Source organism: Solanum lycopersicum, chromosome 11 (genome assembly GCF_036512215.1).
Source record: "Solanum lycopersicum chromosome 11, SLM_r2.1".
In the NCBI taxonomy this organism is placed as follows: domain Eukaryota; kingdom Viridiplantae; phylum Streptophyta; class Magnoliopsida; order Solanales; family Solanaceae; genus Solanum; species Solanum lycopersicum.
In genome coordinates, this window is record NC_090810.1 from 54,152,311 (window position 1) to 54,169,834 (window position 17,524).

General features: G+C 33.8%; 1 protein-coding gene and 1 long non-coding RNA gene across 2 annotated transcripts; both read left to right on the forward strand.

The window, feature by feature from the left end:
* The first annotated feature begins 1,248 nt into the window (after positions 1-1,248).
* LOC101253965 (zinc transporter ZTP29) lies at positions 1,249-12,243 on the forward strand. Its single transcript, XM_004250824.4, has 12 exons — positions 1,249-1,633; positions 2,267-2,325; positions 2,627-2,719; positions 2,819-2,908; positions 2,989-3,070; positions 4,716-4,771; positions 9,594-9,650; positions 10,209-10,249; positions 10,797-10,864; positions 11,015-11,071; positions 11,172-11,289; positions 11,833-12,243. Exons 1-12 carry the CDS (start codon positions 1,570-1,572, stop codon positions 11,876-11,878), a joined length of 831 nt encoding a protein of 276 aa, XP_004250872.1. The 5' UTR covers positions 1,249-1,569; the 3' UTR covers positions 11,879-12,243.
* Positions 12,244-14,870: 2,627 nt separating this feature from the next.
* On the forward strand, positions 14,871-16,834 carry LOC138339637 (uncharacterized). Its single transcript, XR_011212507.1, has 2 exons — positions 14,871-15,291; positions 16,063-16,834. It is a non-coding gene; the product is annotated as an uncharacterized lncRNA (long non-coding RNA).
* The last annotated feature ends 690 nt before the right edge of the window (positions 16,835-17,524 follow it).

Genomic DNA, 17,524 nt, shown 5'->3' on the forward strand with positions numbered 1-17,524 from the left:
ATATAAAACAAATAAAAGCTTACAAAATCTCATGCACTACATACTGAGAGATTTTAGCATAATTATAATGTTTCTTTCCTCTTTCCAATTTGAGATAATCAGCCATGGGATTATTGTCTAGAATATTTTATAACATAATTGTTCACCTATAGTCTAACAAAATAAAATGTGATTTTTTATTATTTGCAAATAACAAAAATATAAACTTGGGATTGTTTATTTGCAAATAAAAAACAAATTACTATTCCATTTTTGGACATCAGTACCAAAGGTTTAATTAAAATTTGATCGCAATAGAAATTCATCTGTAATATAATACTTTTGTGAATTTGGATTTAATCGAGCTTGAATCGAATATTCATTTAAAAAAAAGAAAAAAATAATAAATATATCTTCGAATTATCGTAAATGATATGCAAATACTCTCCGTCATACTTTTGGGACATTGATGTCCCTGCCATTCAAAAAATTAGGGTTGGGCATAACACCGAAAAACCGTACCGAACCGAATTTTTTTGATACTTCGGTTTTGGTTTTTCGGTTTTCGATTCGGTATTCGATATATATTTTTGTATTTTTTGGTATTTCAATTCGATTTTCGGTATGTAATTTTGTGTTATTCAGTGTTTTGATTTACCAAAATATATTATATTATAATATATATTTATATTATATTAATTATTAATGTTAAATAATAAATATTATAATTTAAAATAAAAAATTAAAAAAGTAAAAGACACTTTTTGATGTAACTATTTTTAGCCCATTAAGCTGAAAAATCAAACAAAAAAATTTGTAAATTTTTAAAAGCCCAACTAAGCAGACCAATTAAAAAAACTGAAATAACAAAACCAAACCAAATAATAAAAACTGAACCAAACCGAATTATTTTGGTTCGGTGTTCGGTACACATTGTACAAGAATCGAAAATCGAAAAAATTAAAAAAAACTTGAAACCAAATCGAATTACCGAATGACCACCCCTACAAAAAATAGAGTATATATATCTTTTATACTAATAGATATACACGTGTCATAATCTTATTTACCAATTTGATATTTATTAAATATAGAATTAACAAATAAGATTGTTCCACGTGTCTCTATTTAGTATTCCGTTAGAGTGAAGACATATATGCTCTACTTTTGACGATTAGGGCACTAATATCTCAAAAATATGACGAAGGATATTTACATATTATTTACGATAATTCGAGTATATTTATCATTTTTTCTTAAAAAAAAAAAAGTTAGAACTTTCCATGGCCTAAAGCAAGAAGTTTCTAATATCTTGAATCCCTTCTTTTACATTGTCTCTTTCTTTGACTCTACACATTCTTTCATCTGCCCCATTCCTGAAGGCTATTGAGTATTTGGGCTCTCCAAAATTTGCTATTTAGGGGAACTCTTAGCCTACATCTTATATTCTTGGTATCAATCTCCAACACCCATTTGCTTCAAATAAAGAATAACAGAGAAGAAACCCCAGATTTTTTCTGGGTTGACTCTTCTTCTTTTTCTGTGAATTTTTGTTTTTGGCTAAAGGGGTTTCAGAGCAAAGAGTTTGCTATGGATTCTCAAGTTCTTGTTGCTCTTGGTCTTTCATTGTTGGGTGGATTGAGTACCTCTCTAGGTGAGTAAAAAGTTCCTTTTTTTCTAATTACTTTGTTTGGAATAGCTTATTTTTCTACTTTGTAAAATTGGGTAAATTATCAGAGCCTGAAAATGCTCTAAGCTTATGTTTTTCTTCCCCAATTATAACATAGCTAGAGGAATATGAAACTTATGTAACCTTGTTCGACCAGGGGATGGAGTTTAAGAAACACAGAATTGTTTTTGGAACTTGTGGTCTAATTAAGCCATTATCTGGCAATGGATAAGGTATTTAAGAAGTTAAATTATTTTTAAATATAGATATGCAGTCATTTTCTTGGATAAACTAATAAGCGAGGAGTGTACCACATAAATTGGGACAGATGAAGTAAAGCTGTTTGAGTAATTGAAGTCAAAGTGTGGTCTTTTTCATTTTTTGTGCTCAATCCTGTGTCTTTTATGTAAGCATAGTGAAAACCATATTGCTAAAACTTCATACAATCCCACTTAGCTAATAAAAACTGTATAATATACATTGGAGAATGATGGAACTATTACTTTATGGTGGTTGTTTCCACCTCCTTTGTGTGTTTTGAGTTTCTGAGTGTTGAAGCTACGAGAGTCCTTCCTAAAGAAAGTTTAGTGATCTGATCTAATTTTTTCTTATCTGCAGGTGCACTTTTTGTGGTTATTAGCCAGACTCCTAACTTGAAGATGCTAGGACTTTTACAGGTGATGGTTCATCGTATTTGTCAGAGTGTCAAAAGTAAAATTGTTAATTTAAGTGATTCATGGTTTCTTTGTCACTTGCTTGTTTAAGCATGGTGTCTCGTAAATGTTTACTGTTGGTTATTTTCTATATTTTCTGACTTGAGTATTTTAAATTTTGAGCTGAAGAAAAGGATCATTTGATTTTAACTACTGATGGTTTAAGCTTCTCGAGCTTAAAAGAACTCATTATGGTCAGATGTGGAATCCAAGAGGTACGTAGATTGCAGAGAACTGAACCTGAATAACTTCTTTGGTTGTGCAGGGGTTTGCTGCCGGTCTTATGCTTAGCATATCATTCTTTGACTTGGCTCATAATGCTATAAACTCCATTGGCTTCTTAAAAGGAAACCTCTGGGTGAGCTATCTCCTAATTTTATTTTGAACTTTTTAAATCTTTTTTCCACTTCAAGAAACACAGTTCTTGGATCTTACTTGCAAATCTCTGGGCTGTCAGTTTTTTGCAGGTGTTATCTTCTTTGCTCTTGTTTCAAATTTCATCCCGGAACCTACACTTGCACCCATTTCAAGTGCCAAAGGCAAAAAGGTATGGTGTGTTTTTTATAGGAGAATCTCGTTTATGCAAAAACTATCAAAGAATAAAAATGGTTTTCTGCATGAGAACAGAAAGACGGAGATGATAGGGGTAAGGATATTATGAAGAAGCATCGCCGCCAAGTTTTATTTAGTGGAATCATCACAGCTGTAGGTTAGTTGCTGTATTGGTTTGTTGATAATTCCCATAGATTTTACAGCATTTTTTGATTCTGTTATGCTGTAAACCCTCCATTTGAGTTCTCAATTGAAGAGCACTGAATTGTTTGTGAACTAGATCTGATTAAGTGCTGATAGTGGAAACCTATTTTTGACGTTTCTTGTTGTGTCAGAGTCTCTTTACAAATATTGTATGCAAGAGCACATACATTCTTAAAATAAATCTAGATTAATCTTCATTTTTATGTCTCTGAAGTAGTTTGTGAACTAGGTCTGATGAAGTGCTAATTGTGGAAGCCTATTTTTGAATTTTCTTGTTATTTCAGAGTCACTATACAAATATTTTATGCAAGAGTACATATCTGCTTAAAATAAATCTTACTTTAAACTTCATTTTTATGTCTCTGAAGTAGTAGCACTCCCCACCTACATGAGAAATTTTATTAGGAAGTTAACTTATATTTCTATATATTGCCCCCAATTAAAGCATAGTCTTGAGCTACATAATTAAGAGTGATATAGTGTGTCCTGTATAATTTACCTGGAGTTTTTTTCAAAATTCTTATCTGGAGTCTTGTTCAGTTTCCACAGTGTTATGTTATGAGAAGAATATTACAAATCATTCTAAATTTGTTTTTCCTATCTAGTTTGTCATTAGAATTAGTTGTTGGTAGGAGGTGGTAGGTATCTAGTGAAATTAGTCGAGGTGCGTGAAAGATGGACTACATATCATGGTTATCAGGAGAAAAAAGAAGAATTAAGTTTACCCTTCAGCTAAGGTTTCTAGTAGGTGCTAGATGCACAGTCTTGTAATTAAATGATCCCTTTCTGTTCATTCCTTATTGTCTGTAGCGAAACTCAAGTCTCTATTTGGACTGTTGTGGTGTAACTTTTTTGTGCTGTAATATGTAAGGTCTTCCTATAGTAAAAGTAGATTTCCTTCAATAGTTTGTAGAAAACCATACTCCTTCCGTCCTGTTTTATGTGAAGAAGTTTGGAATAAGAGGGTCAAAGCCCCAAATTTTCATTTGAATCTGGCATAAAATTTTCTGTTCTTCTGAAATAAAATTTATATATTCTGATAACTGCATGGAAAGTACTACAAGTCTGTTGAGTTAATAATTTAAAATATTTGAAGAAGTTATATAAAATTGTATTAGTAAAAGAAAACTATTTGACTCCCCAATAGTAAGTGTCATTTATCTATTGCACAGGGAGCCCTCTCCCCCGCATACCTCTTCTTCTTTTTCCTTTCTCTTAAACGGAACACCCCACGTTTTGTTACATAATGAATGCTTATTTACTCACAAATTTTCTCCCACATCTAATTCAATGGACCACATTTCCTAGGATGATATGTTCCTAAATTTTCAAGACTACTTTAGCAGATAAGAATTCTATATTACTTGCACATATTTCTATCAATCAAAACTCATTTATCAAGTTATTGAGCTACTTGTACTAATATACTATAAAAGTCAAATTGACTTCTTAACCTCCATTTCTTCATAAACTACACTAATATAATTAGATGAAAGGACTGGCACGATGGAAATAGAAGAGAATAATATATGCATTTGAACCATAACTTCATTCATTATAGGATGTCTTACATGGTTTGCATTGGCTTTTCTGTCCAGGTATAAGCTTGCACAACTTTCCTGAAGGGATGGCTGTGTTTCTTGGATCAATGAAGGTAGTTCTCCTTTCTTGATTGTCTGATGTTTATGATCTTCTATAATGATCACCTTAGTCATTGTTGCTTGACCTATGATATTTTGTTTCGTTCTATTTTAAGAACCGTAAGGGTAAGAATGTTTCAATTATTAAATGGCACCTCAAATCCAAAAAATGGTTGGAGTTCGCTGTATGTATCGCCCGTGGGGTCTGGGAATGGAGATGTACACAAACCTTACCCTACCTTTGTGGGGAAGAGAGGTTGTTTTCGATAGACTCTTAACTCAAAAGAGAAGTTATTCAAGCAAATGCAACAACATATAATAGAAAACATTGAAGAATAAAAACTATGCAATTATTTAAATACTACTACTAAAAAGGTGAAAAGGAGATGGGGTTAGGCCCTTGTCTCTCCCACCTAAAGTGCGACAATACTCGCCTTCCTCCAAATCTTCTAGCCTAATCCTTAACATCCATACCTTCATATCTAAGGTCATGTCTTTAGTAAGCTGAATTGTGCCATGTCTTGTGTAATTACCTTCCCCAATTCTTTTTCGACCTACCTCTACTCTCATAACACCTCTTCTAACTCCCACTATAACCAACCTAACATCTCCTTACTGACACATCCACATACCCTTTCTTCACATGCCCAAATCATCTCTGTTCACTTCCCTCATCTTGTCCTCCACAGAGGTCAAGCCCGCCTTGTACTATCTAACTTCGTTTCTAATAGTATCTCTCTTAGTACGCTCACACATCCATCTGTGCATCTTTATTTCTACTACACTCATCTTTTGAATGTGGGCGTTCTTGACTATCCAACACTTTGTCCCATATAACAAAGTTGGTCTAATCACCACTTTGTAGAACTTACCCTTGACAACGCACTCTTATCGTGTAGTACCTTAGATGCAAACCTTAATCTCGCGCACCTCGCACCAATATAATGTGTAACATCATCATCAATCTCCACATCTCCTTGGATCATGGACCCCAAGATGCTTGAAGCTTCCTCTCTTAGGTATGACTTGTGCATTGATTTTCACTTTCACCTGGTCCTGACGCATTCATATCTAAACTTGCACTCCAATTACGCTGTTTTTGTCCGGCTTTACCTGAAACCTTTAGACTTTATGGTCTATCTCCAAAGTTCCAGCCTATCATTAATTCTACCTCACATCTCATTAATAAATATTTTGTCATCTGCAGACTCCACAACACCTCCCTTTGAATATGCTGTGTCAATTTGTCCATCACTAAGGCAAATAGGGACGGGCTAAGAGATGGTTTTAGGTACAACCCCATCATAACTGAAAAGTGTTTGGAGTCACCTCCCATTGTTCTAACCCGGGTCTTGATTCCACGTACATGTCCTTAATTGCTCTAATTTGAGTGTGAGGTTCACCTCTAGTCTTTAGACATATTTATAGGATCTCCATAGGGACTTTATCGTGCGGCTTTCTGGGTCGATGAGTATTATACCTAAGTTCCTCTTCATGTCTCTATACTGCTCTTAACAATCTCCTTGTAAGATGGATGACTTTTGTAGTTCATTGTCTCAGCATGAAGCCGAGTTGGTTTTTAGATATAGATACACCCTCTTCATCCTCATTTCGACCACCTTCTCCCGAACTTTCATAGTATTTCTTAGTAGCTTCATACCCCTATAGTTGTTGCAATGTTGAATTTCACCCTTTTTCTTATATGTATTATTGTATTTCACCTCCATTCTTCTGGAATTTTAGCTGTCCTAAAAATGACATCAAACAACCCAGTCAACCACTCCATACCTGCTTCATCTGTGTCTTCCAAAACTTCAGTTGTATCTCGTCTAGCCTGATTGCACCTTTGCTCATACGAGTAGGCCCCTTAACCTCCCAAAACTTCAGTTGTATCTCGTCTAGCCTGATTGCACCTTTGCTCATACGAGTAGGCCCCTTAACCTCCACAACCTTTATGCACCTACAACACCCAAAATTTCTATGACTCTCGGGAATGCTTTAACTCCCCAAACCCGATATCCCGGGCCCTTTCTTTATTTAAGAGCTTATGCAAATATGTCTTCCATCTCCGTCTAATGTGTGCCTCTTCTACCAACATTTCACAATTCTTTTTGTGGGGGTAATACTTCATCATTCTCATCCTTGATATACTTCATATGATCCAGGTCACAAGCTTATACAATTTCCTATACCCTCCCTTCCCCACAAGCTCTTTATTCAAATACTCAAAAGCTGTCCTTATAGCTGCCATGACTGCTTCCTTATTCACCACCTTATACCTCTTTCTATTCTTCCTCTTATCCTCCTTATCTAAGCTTTCCACTAAGTTAGGCCTATGCCATTCTCTACTGGAAATTTGTCTTTTAAGGAAAATTAGGCATTCTCCAACAATTGAAACTCTAAATCTCAGACTTACACCTACTACATAAACATACAAGTTTTTACCCAGAATAAAGCCCTTCTGGAATCAATGGATTAAATATAAGTGTAATAACAACAACTGGACCTTAACTTGATCTAGTTGGTATTGTCGACATAGATTCTTTACTTCCAATTGTTGTATTCTTTTCTAAGTTCACATTTGAAGGGGTCATTGGTCTTCAAGACTTCCTCAGTCCCTTTCATCAATGTGATTTTGGCTTCGCCTCGGTCCCTTTCACCACGTTTAGTCATCATTGTTGGTGAGTATGGAGGTTACATAGGGTATCGCCAAGGCACCTGAGGTGACCTTTTATTTTATCCTCCGTCTGATACTCCATCTTAACATCAACATTTCTATGACACTCAGGTTTTTGATATATTGAGCTTGGAGGACTAATCATCACTCTCATATGACATTGCTGGTCTTCATTACTGTTTTATAAGACCTGCCTTTTACTTGTTAGGTAACAGTTGTTGAAGATTAAAAGAAAATAAGCAAATAAGCTTCAGAAAACATATGTTTAAGTAATCTTAAATGTCTTAATCAAATTAAGAGCAAGAACCAACTGTTGTGACAACAGAAAACATTCTTTAACATATTTTATGCGGTCATAGATTAGGGATAATCTTGAAATTTACATTATATTTCACTTGTTTAGTCATGGTTGCTCAACTTGCACAATATTGGTTTTATTCAGTTTGGAGTAGTGTCGAGATTAAAATTTAGATACATGCACTTAGAGCCTGTTTTGATGGGCTTATAGGTTTTTTCTTATAAACAAAATTTTTTTTTTTTAGGAATTCTAACTTATGGCTTTTGGCTTATTTTTGTCTTTTTGGCTTGAAAACAAGTGCTTAATAGTATTCCTTCTAAAAAAAAAGGTGCTTACAAATACTTTTTGTTTTACCCAAACACTACTAAGTGCTTAAATGCCATTTTGGCTTAAAAGCACTTAAAATAAGTATCCAAACAGGCTCTATGTAATGTGAAATATTAATAAAATGCTTAAAATTGTACCGTTTTACTGTGCATAAAGTATACATTTCTTGGATATAAATTGCACGGAACAACCTTCATAGAAAAAGGAAATAAATGAGGACAACACGGTCTACAGACCCAATATTTCTGGTCATAATCTACTTCGACATCATTCCTGTTACATCGGAGAGGGATGACTTCCCAGATCAACTTCCAACTTTTCCTTTATCATTTCTGTGGTTATTCTACTGTACCAAATGCACTGAACTACAGGGCAAGGAATTGCACAATCCCATACTTCTCTTGCATATCTACATTGTAGATTTCAAATAACTTTAGGTGCCATTTGTTGTTCGGGAAGAAAAATGGAAGTGCCAGAAAATTAACTTCTGAGTTTGGCTTCAAGCAAACTGAACTAGTGCTGCAACTGATACATGTTAGTTCTAGAAAGAACGTGTTTATAACTTTCTTTGTTTGATGAGAAGACATTTTGAAGTCTTTTCTTGGAAAAGTCAAGATCCTCAGTTATAACAACTTCGTAAAGTCCAAAACAATTTAAGGCCGGTCATATGAATCTTCACTGACCATGTGATTCCATAAGCTCATCTCATGCCAATATTATTCAAATACATATTAAATGTATTAGAAGTTTTCTATATTTTCTAAAATGTATAAATCTCTGAAAGGCTAAACCACTCTTAGAAAGCATAGTTCCTCGTAAAGTGCTAGAGCATTACGAATATGTGTTGCCTGTGTAAATCTTTCTTCTATTATGCTATATCTTTTGCTTAGTTTACATGGACCTCAGATATTCTAGGTCCCTCGAGACAACTTTTTTCCATGTGATTTTAGGTCTAACTCGTTCTCTTTTAATACCTTCACTTCCCATGGTTTCACAACTTTCATTTGGAGGTCAATGCAGGACATGCCAAATCATATCAACTGACATTCTTTCATTGTATCCTCGATGGTTCCACTTGAACCTTGCGAATGTGATCAGTTTTAGTCCTGCCTAATTTTGTATGACGACACATCTATCTTAGCATCGGCATACTTCCAAAATTCATCTCGTGGATGTGTTAAACTTTAGTGGTCCAACGTTCAGTCACACACAGCATTTGCTGGTCTAATAACTGTTCTATAGAACTGACATTTTCACTTTAGCAAACATCCTTCTATTACTTAACACCCTTGTAGCACTTCTATATTTTTAACTATCCGATTTTGATTCTATGTGCAACATCCTCATTTATCATTTCTTTCTCCTGGAACAACGAGCCTAAATATCAATTGTTTGCATTTAGGTACTGCAATCCCATCTAGTTTCACCTCAATTCACTCTTCTTATGGTGACTAAACTTGCAGGCAACTGATCTTCTGTTATAAACTTGTAATTATTTAGAGCTTACTACCTTTTCATCATGCTTTTATTTTAGGGACTTCGGGTTGGTCTGAACTTGGCTCTTGCTATTGCCTTACACAATATACCAGAGGTACACTTTCTTACAAATTTACCAGTTTATTTCCTGATTTCTCTATGTTTTTTGAGTGCAAGAATACACTAATGGACTCCTTATTACAGCTGTAATATAAGATATCTTATCCTATCACAATGTGTATGTGCATGTACCTGATTGCTGTAGTATTCTTGGTTTCATTTATTTTTTGCTCTATGAACATGTTATTTGAATTTTCTCTGCTGAGCAGATTGTTGTTGATCATGTAAGTAAATAATAAATCAATGTTCTTATGAGTTCTATTAAGAGCCATGTGTGGCCTATATTTAAAGATAAAGCCTGTGGATTGTTTGGGCACTTTTGATTCTTTCATACATTTCCATATTATTACCAAATCCCCAGTTGAGTTGGGTTGAGATCGTAGATTGATTGACGATGCAAAGGAAGACATCTACTGTAAAAACAGTGGATAGTCTTTGCCAAAACAGGTAAATTAACAATCAACATGTTTATTGGGATCAAACTAAAAAAAACTAATGGATGTGTCTTTTTTGTTCATTTTTCCATTTGGGAACCTGATTTATTTGGTTGCAGGGTGTTGCAGTTGCACTTCCAGTTTATTTTGCAACACAGAGGTAATGGTTCCTAGTAGACTAACTTAGTATTAATTAACAATAACATCTTTTGCTTGTGTCAATCTGGGTTTATTTTATTTGGTTAATTTCTAATTATTTAATAGACTCGATGAACGTAAACATCTTATCTTCAATTTAGTCAGGTCATATGAATGTAGTTTCTCGACAAAGTCATGTTATCTGTACATCTTATGCTTGAGGCCTTAAGGCTATTTGAGTCATAAAGACTGCGCTATTTAAATTATAAAACTTACATCGAGCGATTTAAATGTAAGACTTACATGCACATAACTGAAGTTGCTGGAAGCTATGGAATACAAGATGCTCTCATTACTTTGTAGAAATAAAATTATTTCTTCTGCTCAGAACAATTCATCATGGATCTGTCAATGGCATTGCAAGGATAAAGTTCTAGTTGTGTCATGCAATGACTAAAGAATACTTCAATCATAATTAGTTTTACCAAAGCTCATCTTGTTGTATGTACTATCCCCATATTTTTTCATAGACAGTTGAGATTTATATAGTGAGTCTATTTGTGTCTCAGCAAATGGCAGGCATTCAAATTGGCAACACTTTCTGGTCTCGCAGAGCCTCTGGGTGTAATTATTGTGGGTGAGTACCTGATATTCACGTCCTTTTCTTTTAGAAGGTTAATATTTACCTGATATCCATGTCTTTTAGTTCAAGTAGAACACGAAGTGGTCATGAAGCAGAGTATAGGTTCAGAATTCATTTTTTAATTCAAACATGATATGATTGCAGCATATCTATTTCCAAGCAGCTTGAATCCTGAAATTCTGGAAGGCCTCCTGGGAGCAGGTTGATACGATATTTACTTACTTCTAGTTTCTTGACTGATGAGAAAGGAGAAACATACTTTTGAATTATGGTATCCTCTAATGGATCATGTTGCTTTCAGTGGGAGGGGTGATGGCATTTTTAACCTTACATGAGATGCTTCCATTGGCATTCGACTATGCCGGTCAGAAGCGAGCTGTCAAAGCTGTGTTCTTTGGAATGGCTTTCATGTCTGCGAGGTGAGATAACTTCTATGAACTTCAACATCTCTCCTGGTAGTTACAAAACACAGCTAACTATTGTACTTCGACTTGAAAGGTTCCGAACTTCAATGAGTTAACATTACATGCACTCAGTGGCAACTTGATTTCATTTTTTTGTTTCCATGCTTTTGCTCTGGTGGAACCTCCTTTACTTGATGCTAAATTTTTATAAAATAACGACATAAAATGGAAGTATATTAATTTTTAGATGCGTAATGGTTGGAGTAAAATCTTATAGAAGACACTGTTATTCAGTTAATGCTAGTACTTGAGGAACTCAGCAGTACCAGCATACTCTAAGCTGATTGTTCTTTCATTTACCGATTCAAATAGTTACAAAGGAATCTGCTATAATTACATCTTGTAAAGGATTCTTTCTTTCTAAATTTGTTTGTCTTGGGCATGGCACCTACCTCATCAAAGCTGCTTGCTGAATATCGATTCTGTTATCTTCTTATGCTTTCTCGTTTCTTTTTCTTTTTTACTTTTGCTGTAGTTTTACCTTCTCTCCTATTGCAGCCTATATTTCCTAGAACGGAGCTTGCCAGCGGACATGAGCTTGTAGTTCTTAGTCATATGGTGTTTCACTACTTGTACTGCTCTGAACTTCGATGGAGTTTTTTCGTGGTGCTAAGCTTCGAAACTACAATTCACATTCTTACAAAATCCATGAGGCATGACATTTGGTTTGGCAAGCTGAATGAGAGTGAAGGTATAACAGTTTCTGAGATTGTTTTATAGTAAAATAGGAAATGCACAGAGATCTCAAATCCCTCAGCCAGTATCTCATATATGAACAAGAGATACATGGGCAAAACATTGTGTGGATTAATTTACAAATGGTTATCCAACTTTCAATTCGTTGTAACCATGTCACAGAACTAACCTTTTTAATGCAAATAATAAACTCGAAAACTATTTACTGAAGAATGCTGGAAAATGTAAATTCATTCTTGGAAACAGCCAAGTCTGCCATTTTAACAGCTAACTTTAACTAAACACATGTGGCAACAATAACAACATATCGGGAGGTAGAAGGGTTTGTTTCTCAAAGACCTCAAAAAAATATGACAATTAATATAAAATCAGTTTGGACTTTGAGCATATATGTAGGGACTAATAATATAAAAAATAAGTGTGATTACCTAAACATGTGGATTCATAACAATAACAATAAGTGTGATTATCTAAACATATTAAATACTAGATAAGATATATCAGAAGTCCAATACTACATGAATAGGTTAATAGAAAGTTGCATCTATTCCATTTATAATTATGTAGGCTTTTTGTGTAAAATAAATATCTTTTATGCAAATGCATATTTTTTTAATACATCAAACCAAACAATGTGCAAATGTATAACATAAGCATAACTCTTAACTTGATATTGGTTGATAATTATGACCTTTAACTCTAGATGAACACAAGTAAAGATTTAAATTTGTATAAAATTGAACAAATTGACATGTTCGTCCTACATGACACGCTACATGACAATTTTGTGTCATAGATGACATTCTACATGTATTATATCATATAGGACACATGCGTCTACTTGTTCAATTTTATACAAATTTAAGAACCTATTTGTGCACACTTAAAGTTGGAGGACTTAGTTGTTCGCTGAAGCTAAGTTAAGAGTCATGTTTATTTTGTTAGTCATGTATAAAACATAATCTATGTATGATTAATGCAAGTACCACTAATATATTCTATTTAACATTATTTTTTTACACCTTACCAGATGACTCCTTGAAGTTATTTTCAAACTGCTAGTTTGAATCCCTTAAATAAAGCTTTTATAAGAAATTTACTGCTTGAATGTTCCATGTATCATACGATACATAATGTATCATAATATCTTTAGGATACATGACAATAGTCCTACACGCTAGTTCTAGTTTGTTACAAGTTTTCTCATATATTCTCCCTCTCACTCGAGTATCACTACATAAAAAATTAATTGTCACAAAATATGTATTTTTAATAATAATTAACACTCTTTGTATATGTTCTTGAAATATTTAGCGACATTGGTTATAATATCACTTAGCTGATGCCGATAAATATCAATAAAGACTTTAACATTCTTTATTGATATCAATATTTGTTATCGTTATAAATTGTTTTTGTTATAATGTATACTCAAACAAGCGCTAAAAGAAATTAAAGTCCAAGTAAGTGATAATTAGGGTATGTAGAGGATGTATTAGCCTGCAAGTTTGAGTTCCAAAGGACCTAGCTAGCAAATGTCTTCATTGGCCAATTGCTTTGGGACTTGATATAAGTCCTGTTCAATTGGACTTGTCACTCAGCAGGTACACTGACTTGGTGTGACTCTACATGCCCATTTATGCGTTCTTCTAAGTTGTATCCTTTGAGAAGATTGTTGCATTCATACAAAGATTGTCACTAAAGAGTGTGTTAGGAAAAACATGGATAAGAATTACTTTGTCCGTTCATTTTTATTTATTCAGTTTGAACTTTGCACGATTCTTTAAGAATTGATGATTGTGTGACAATTCAAGCATTTTGTTTTCCATTATAAGATAAATCACCACAACACAAAGCAGATGTCTTTCCAAAATCAGTTATTACCACAGATAATAACACAATTTTTATAGATGTATCTAAGTCAAATCAATATCACATTCATCTTAATACTTAACACAGATCAATATGAAATGCAATGACAAAGAAATAAAATGCAATGCACTGTCAATAATCTGTATACACTCACTTTCTCTGTCAGATAATCGAAGCCCGTAGGAAATTCATGAGGTTCATATACCTGTCAGAATAATTTTTTCACAAGCTTTTCACGATGTTACTTTTCAGAACCATTTCTCATCGGTATTCATTTAACAATGTAATTTTTCAAAGCTATTTCTCATCGGTATTAGTATGAATTTCACAAATAACACAATGGGAAGTTTCAACCAATAATTGTCATGCAATAATAAGAGTGGTATGAATATGCATGATAATATATATATTATGAGTTCATCGATCAATTAACCCTACAATTAAAAATCATTTAGTCACAATCAAGTTGAAGAAATTCACAAGTCTCAGCAACTGAATCATATCGCACCTCATGAGATACTATGAACTGATAACTAATTTTATTCTAAATTACTTATACCATGACATTGGTACCTGTATAATGTTCTCTAACACCTTACAATTCTACTCTTAGATTCTGAATCGATTATCGTAAGTGTGTCAACTTGAGTCGGGTGATATACTACTTGTTCATGATTCATTCATAAGTACTAGAATTGCTTTGGACGTGAGTTAAAATCATAATGAACCTTTAGCACAAAGTCGAGTTAAGAAGTTCCCTAATTTTCATGTAAGATCATTCGAGGATCAACTTCAATCAATCACACCTCCTAACATATAAAGATTTTCGAGGCTTACTACCAATTAAATGAAAGGCCTTGAATCTCTTTCAACCGATTTAATCATTTGTCAATCCAATTTATGTCTTTCTTTCTAGGCACTATGTAGTGTGTGCGAACTAACACACAAAGTGGAAATCTGCTGCGCGGAAAGGTCAGTGCAACTGTTAAGGTTGCGTGAAGTGCCGCGCTAACTAAGGTTCAGCTTCACGGTTACACACATTGCTTCAAAATTCTTTTAGTTTTCTCTTCTTTTTACATTTTAGAAGGGGTGTTTATGTCATTTCCTCATCCCAAAACCTCAACCCTCGACTATAAATTTCTCCCAAAAGCCAAAACCCTCTCATCCTCAAAAAAATATATGCTCAAGAACTTGAAATAACACCAAAGCTAGGGTTTCAAGGCTTCCAAACAAGTTCTTCTTCAAGCTTCTTCAAGAATCTTATTCTGCTTCCAAACAAGTTCTTCTTCAAGCTTCTTCAAGAATCTTGTTCTTCTCTGTATGTAAGGCTACATATAGTGGTGGACTAAGTTTGCCCTCACAACCTACATCAAAATTCATCATTAAAAGGTTATGTTCTGAGTTTTATCTATAGTCTCTTGAAATCTGAATTCAATTGTGTTTCTTATTCAAAGTTTCAATTCCCTAAGCGTTTGAGATATTTGATTTCTATTATGCATATTGAATTCTAAAATTTGTTGTTCATTTTTCAAACCATATGAGCCCACTTGTTAATAGAAGTCATGTTTATAAAGATTAGAGATTTCTTATTCATTGATTTCAAATTTGTTATTCCCCAAGCATTGATTTCTTTTTTGTTTTTAATGTAAATTTTGGAAGACATTTTTAAAGAAAAAAACAAATGGTTATATATGTACTATTTGACAATTGAGAAAAAAGAAAAGGTATAATTGATTTTTGAAAGTGTTGAACAAGTTCACATGCTTACATAAAGAAATCTGTCGTTCATATTTCTATTCATTTTACTAATACATGTATTTATACAACAAAGAATAAACGTAGAAATCTATTTTAAATAGAATTCTATTTAGGTAGAATACATATAAAAAAAATCAGCAAATAAATATTACTAAAATAAAACTTCCTAGAATTGCAGTCTCTTGTCGTTAATAGTTTCCCTCAAATTGTTGCATAAATATCTATCATGCCTAACTTGTCAATCGCTTCATGAAATATTTTTCCTGGTACTGCCTTTGTAAGGACATCTGTGAGTTGGTTTATAGACTTTACATATAGAAACTGGATAATCTTCTGATCAAGTTTTTCTCTAATGAAATGACGATCCAATTTGACATGTTTAGTGCGATCATGTTGCACTAGATTTGGTGCTATTTGAGTTGCAGATTTATTATCAAAAACAACTTCATAGATCCAGCACTTTCAACTCCAAGATCATGCAGAACTCTTTGAATCCATAATAGTTCACATAAACCATGCACCATACCACTTGATCAAGGAACACCTTTTTGTTTCTTACTTATCCAGGTAATAAGATTACCTTCAACAAATGTGAACTAACCTGAAGTCGATCTCCTGGTTAAGCGATCTCCAGCCCAGTCAGCATTGGTGTAGCCTTCAACAATTGATGCTTCATTCTTTGAGTACATCAACCCTTTTTTGAGATCCTATGGACTGCATTCATGTGTTCTATACTTGGAGCTTGCATAATCTGGCTCACCAAACTTACCACATATGCAATATCCGGTCTAGTATGAGTTAGATAGATCAAATTTCCCACTAGCTGCTGATAATAAACTTTGTCTGTTAATTGTTTCGCCAAAGAAATTCCAAGTTGTTGGTTCGTCTTCATCGGTGTTTCAGCTAGTTTGCAATCAAACATTCCAGTTTCTGTCAATATATTCGGGAAAGAGAGATTTCCTTTCTCGACCTTGACACTTCAATACCTAGTAAATATCTCATTTGTCCTAAGTCTTTCATTTTAAACTTGGTCGCTAAGTATTGTTGTTTTTTCTCCATTTCTTCGGGGTCATCACTAGTTAATACCATATCATCTATATATACAATCAATATTGTCATATTTCCCTCTTTTTGTTTAATAAATAAAGCATGGACAGAGTTACTTTGCAAGTAACCAATAGACTTTATCTCTTAAGCTAACCTCCCAACAAGGAGCTAGGTGATTGTTTTAGTCCGTAAAGTGATTTTTTTCAGATTGCAAATTTTGTTTGTATGCATTATTCCTTGCTTAATGTCTAGTGGAAACTCCATATATACTTCTTCCTCTAAGTCACCATTTAAAAAAGACATTTTTTACATCAAGCTACCGTAAATTGTCAATCTCTACTCACTACAATAGATATAAGAATATGGATAATATTGAGCTTGGATACTGGTGCAAAAGTTTCTTGGTAATCAACTCTATACTTCTCAGCATAACCCTTCGCAACTAGCCTCGCCTTGTATCTATCAATGCTTCCGTCTACATTAAGTTTCACAGTATATACCCATCTACAACCAATTTTCTTTTTTTCTCTTGGCAGCGGAACTAACTCCCATATTGAGTTTCTTTACAAGCTTCCATCTCTTCATAAATTGCCTTGGTCCATTTTGGATATGTTAATGCATCCTGCACACTACTAGGAATAGATACTTTGAATAATTGATTAACAATTAGAGCATATGAATTCTATAATCTATGACTTGAGATATAGTTACTAATTGGATATTTGGACTTGGTTCTAAGATCAGGTTCATATTGTTTTCTCGGGACACCCCTATTTAATCTTGATGGTAATTGAGAAGGAGTATTGAGAATTATCCG

Excerpts from the sequence above, each read along its gene's own strand:
- LOC101253965 (XM_004250824.4), top strand. The coding sequence starts at position 1,570 with ATGGATTCTCAAGTTCTTGTTGCTCTTGGTCTTTCATTGTTGGGTGGA. Across the intron at positions 2,720-2,818 it reads TCTTAAAAGGAAACCTCTGG|TTTTTTGCAGGTGTTATCTT; the intron begins GTGAGCTATCTC and ends CTGGGCTGTCAG. Across the intron at positions 10,865-11,014 it reads TCTGGGTGTAATTATTGTGG|CATATCTATTTCCAAGCAGC; the intron begins GTGAGTACCTGA and ends ATATGATTGCAG.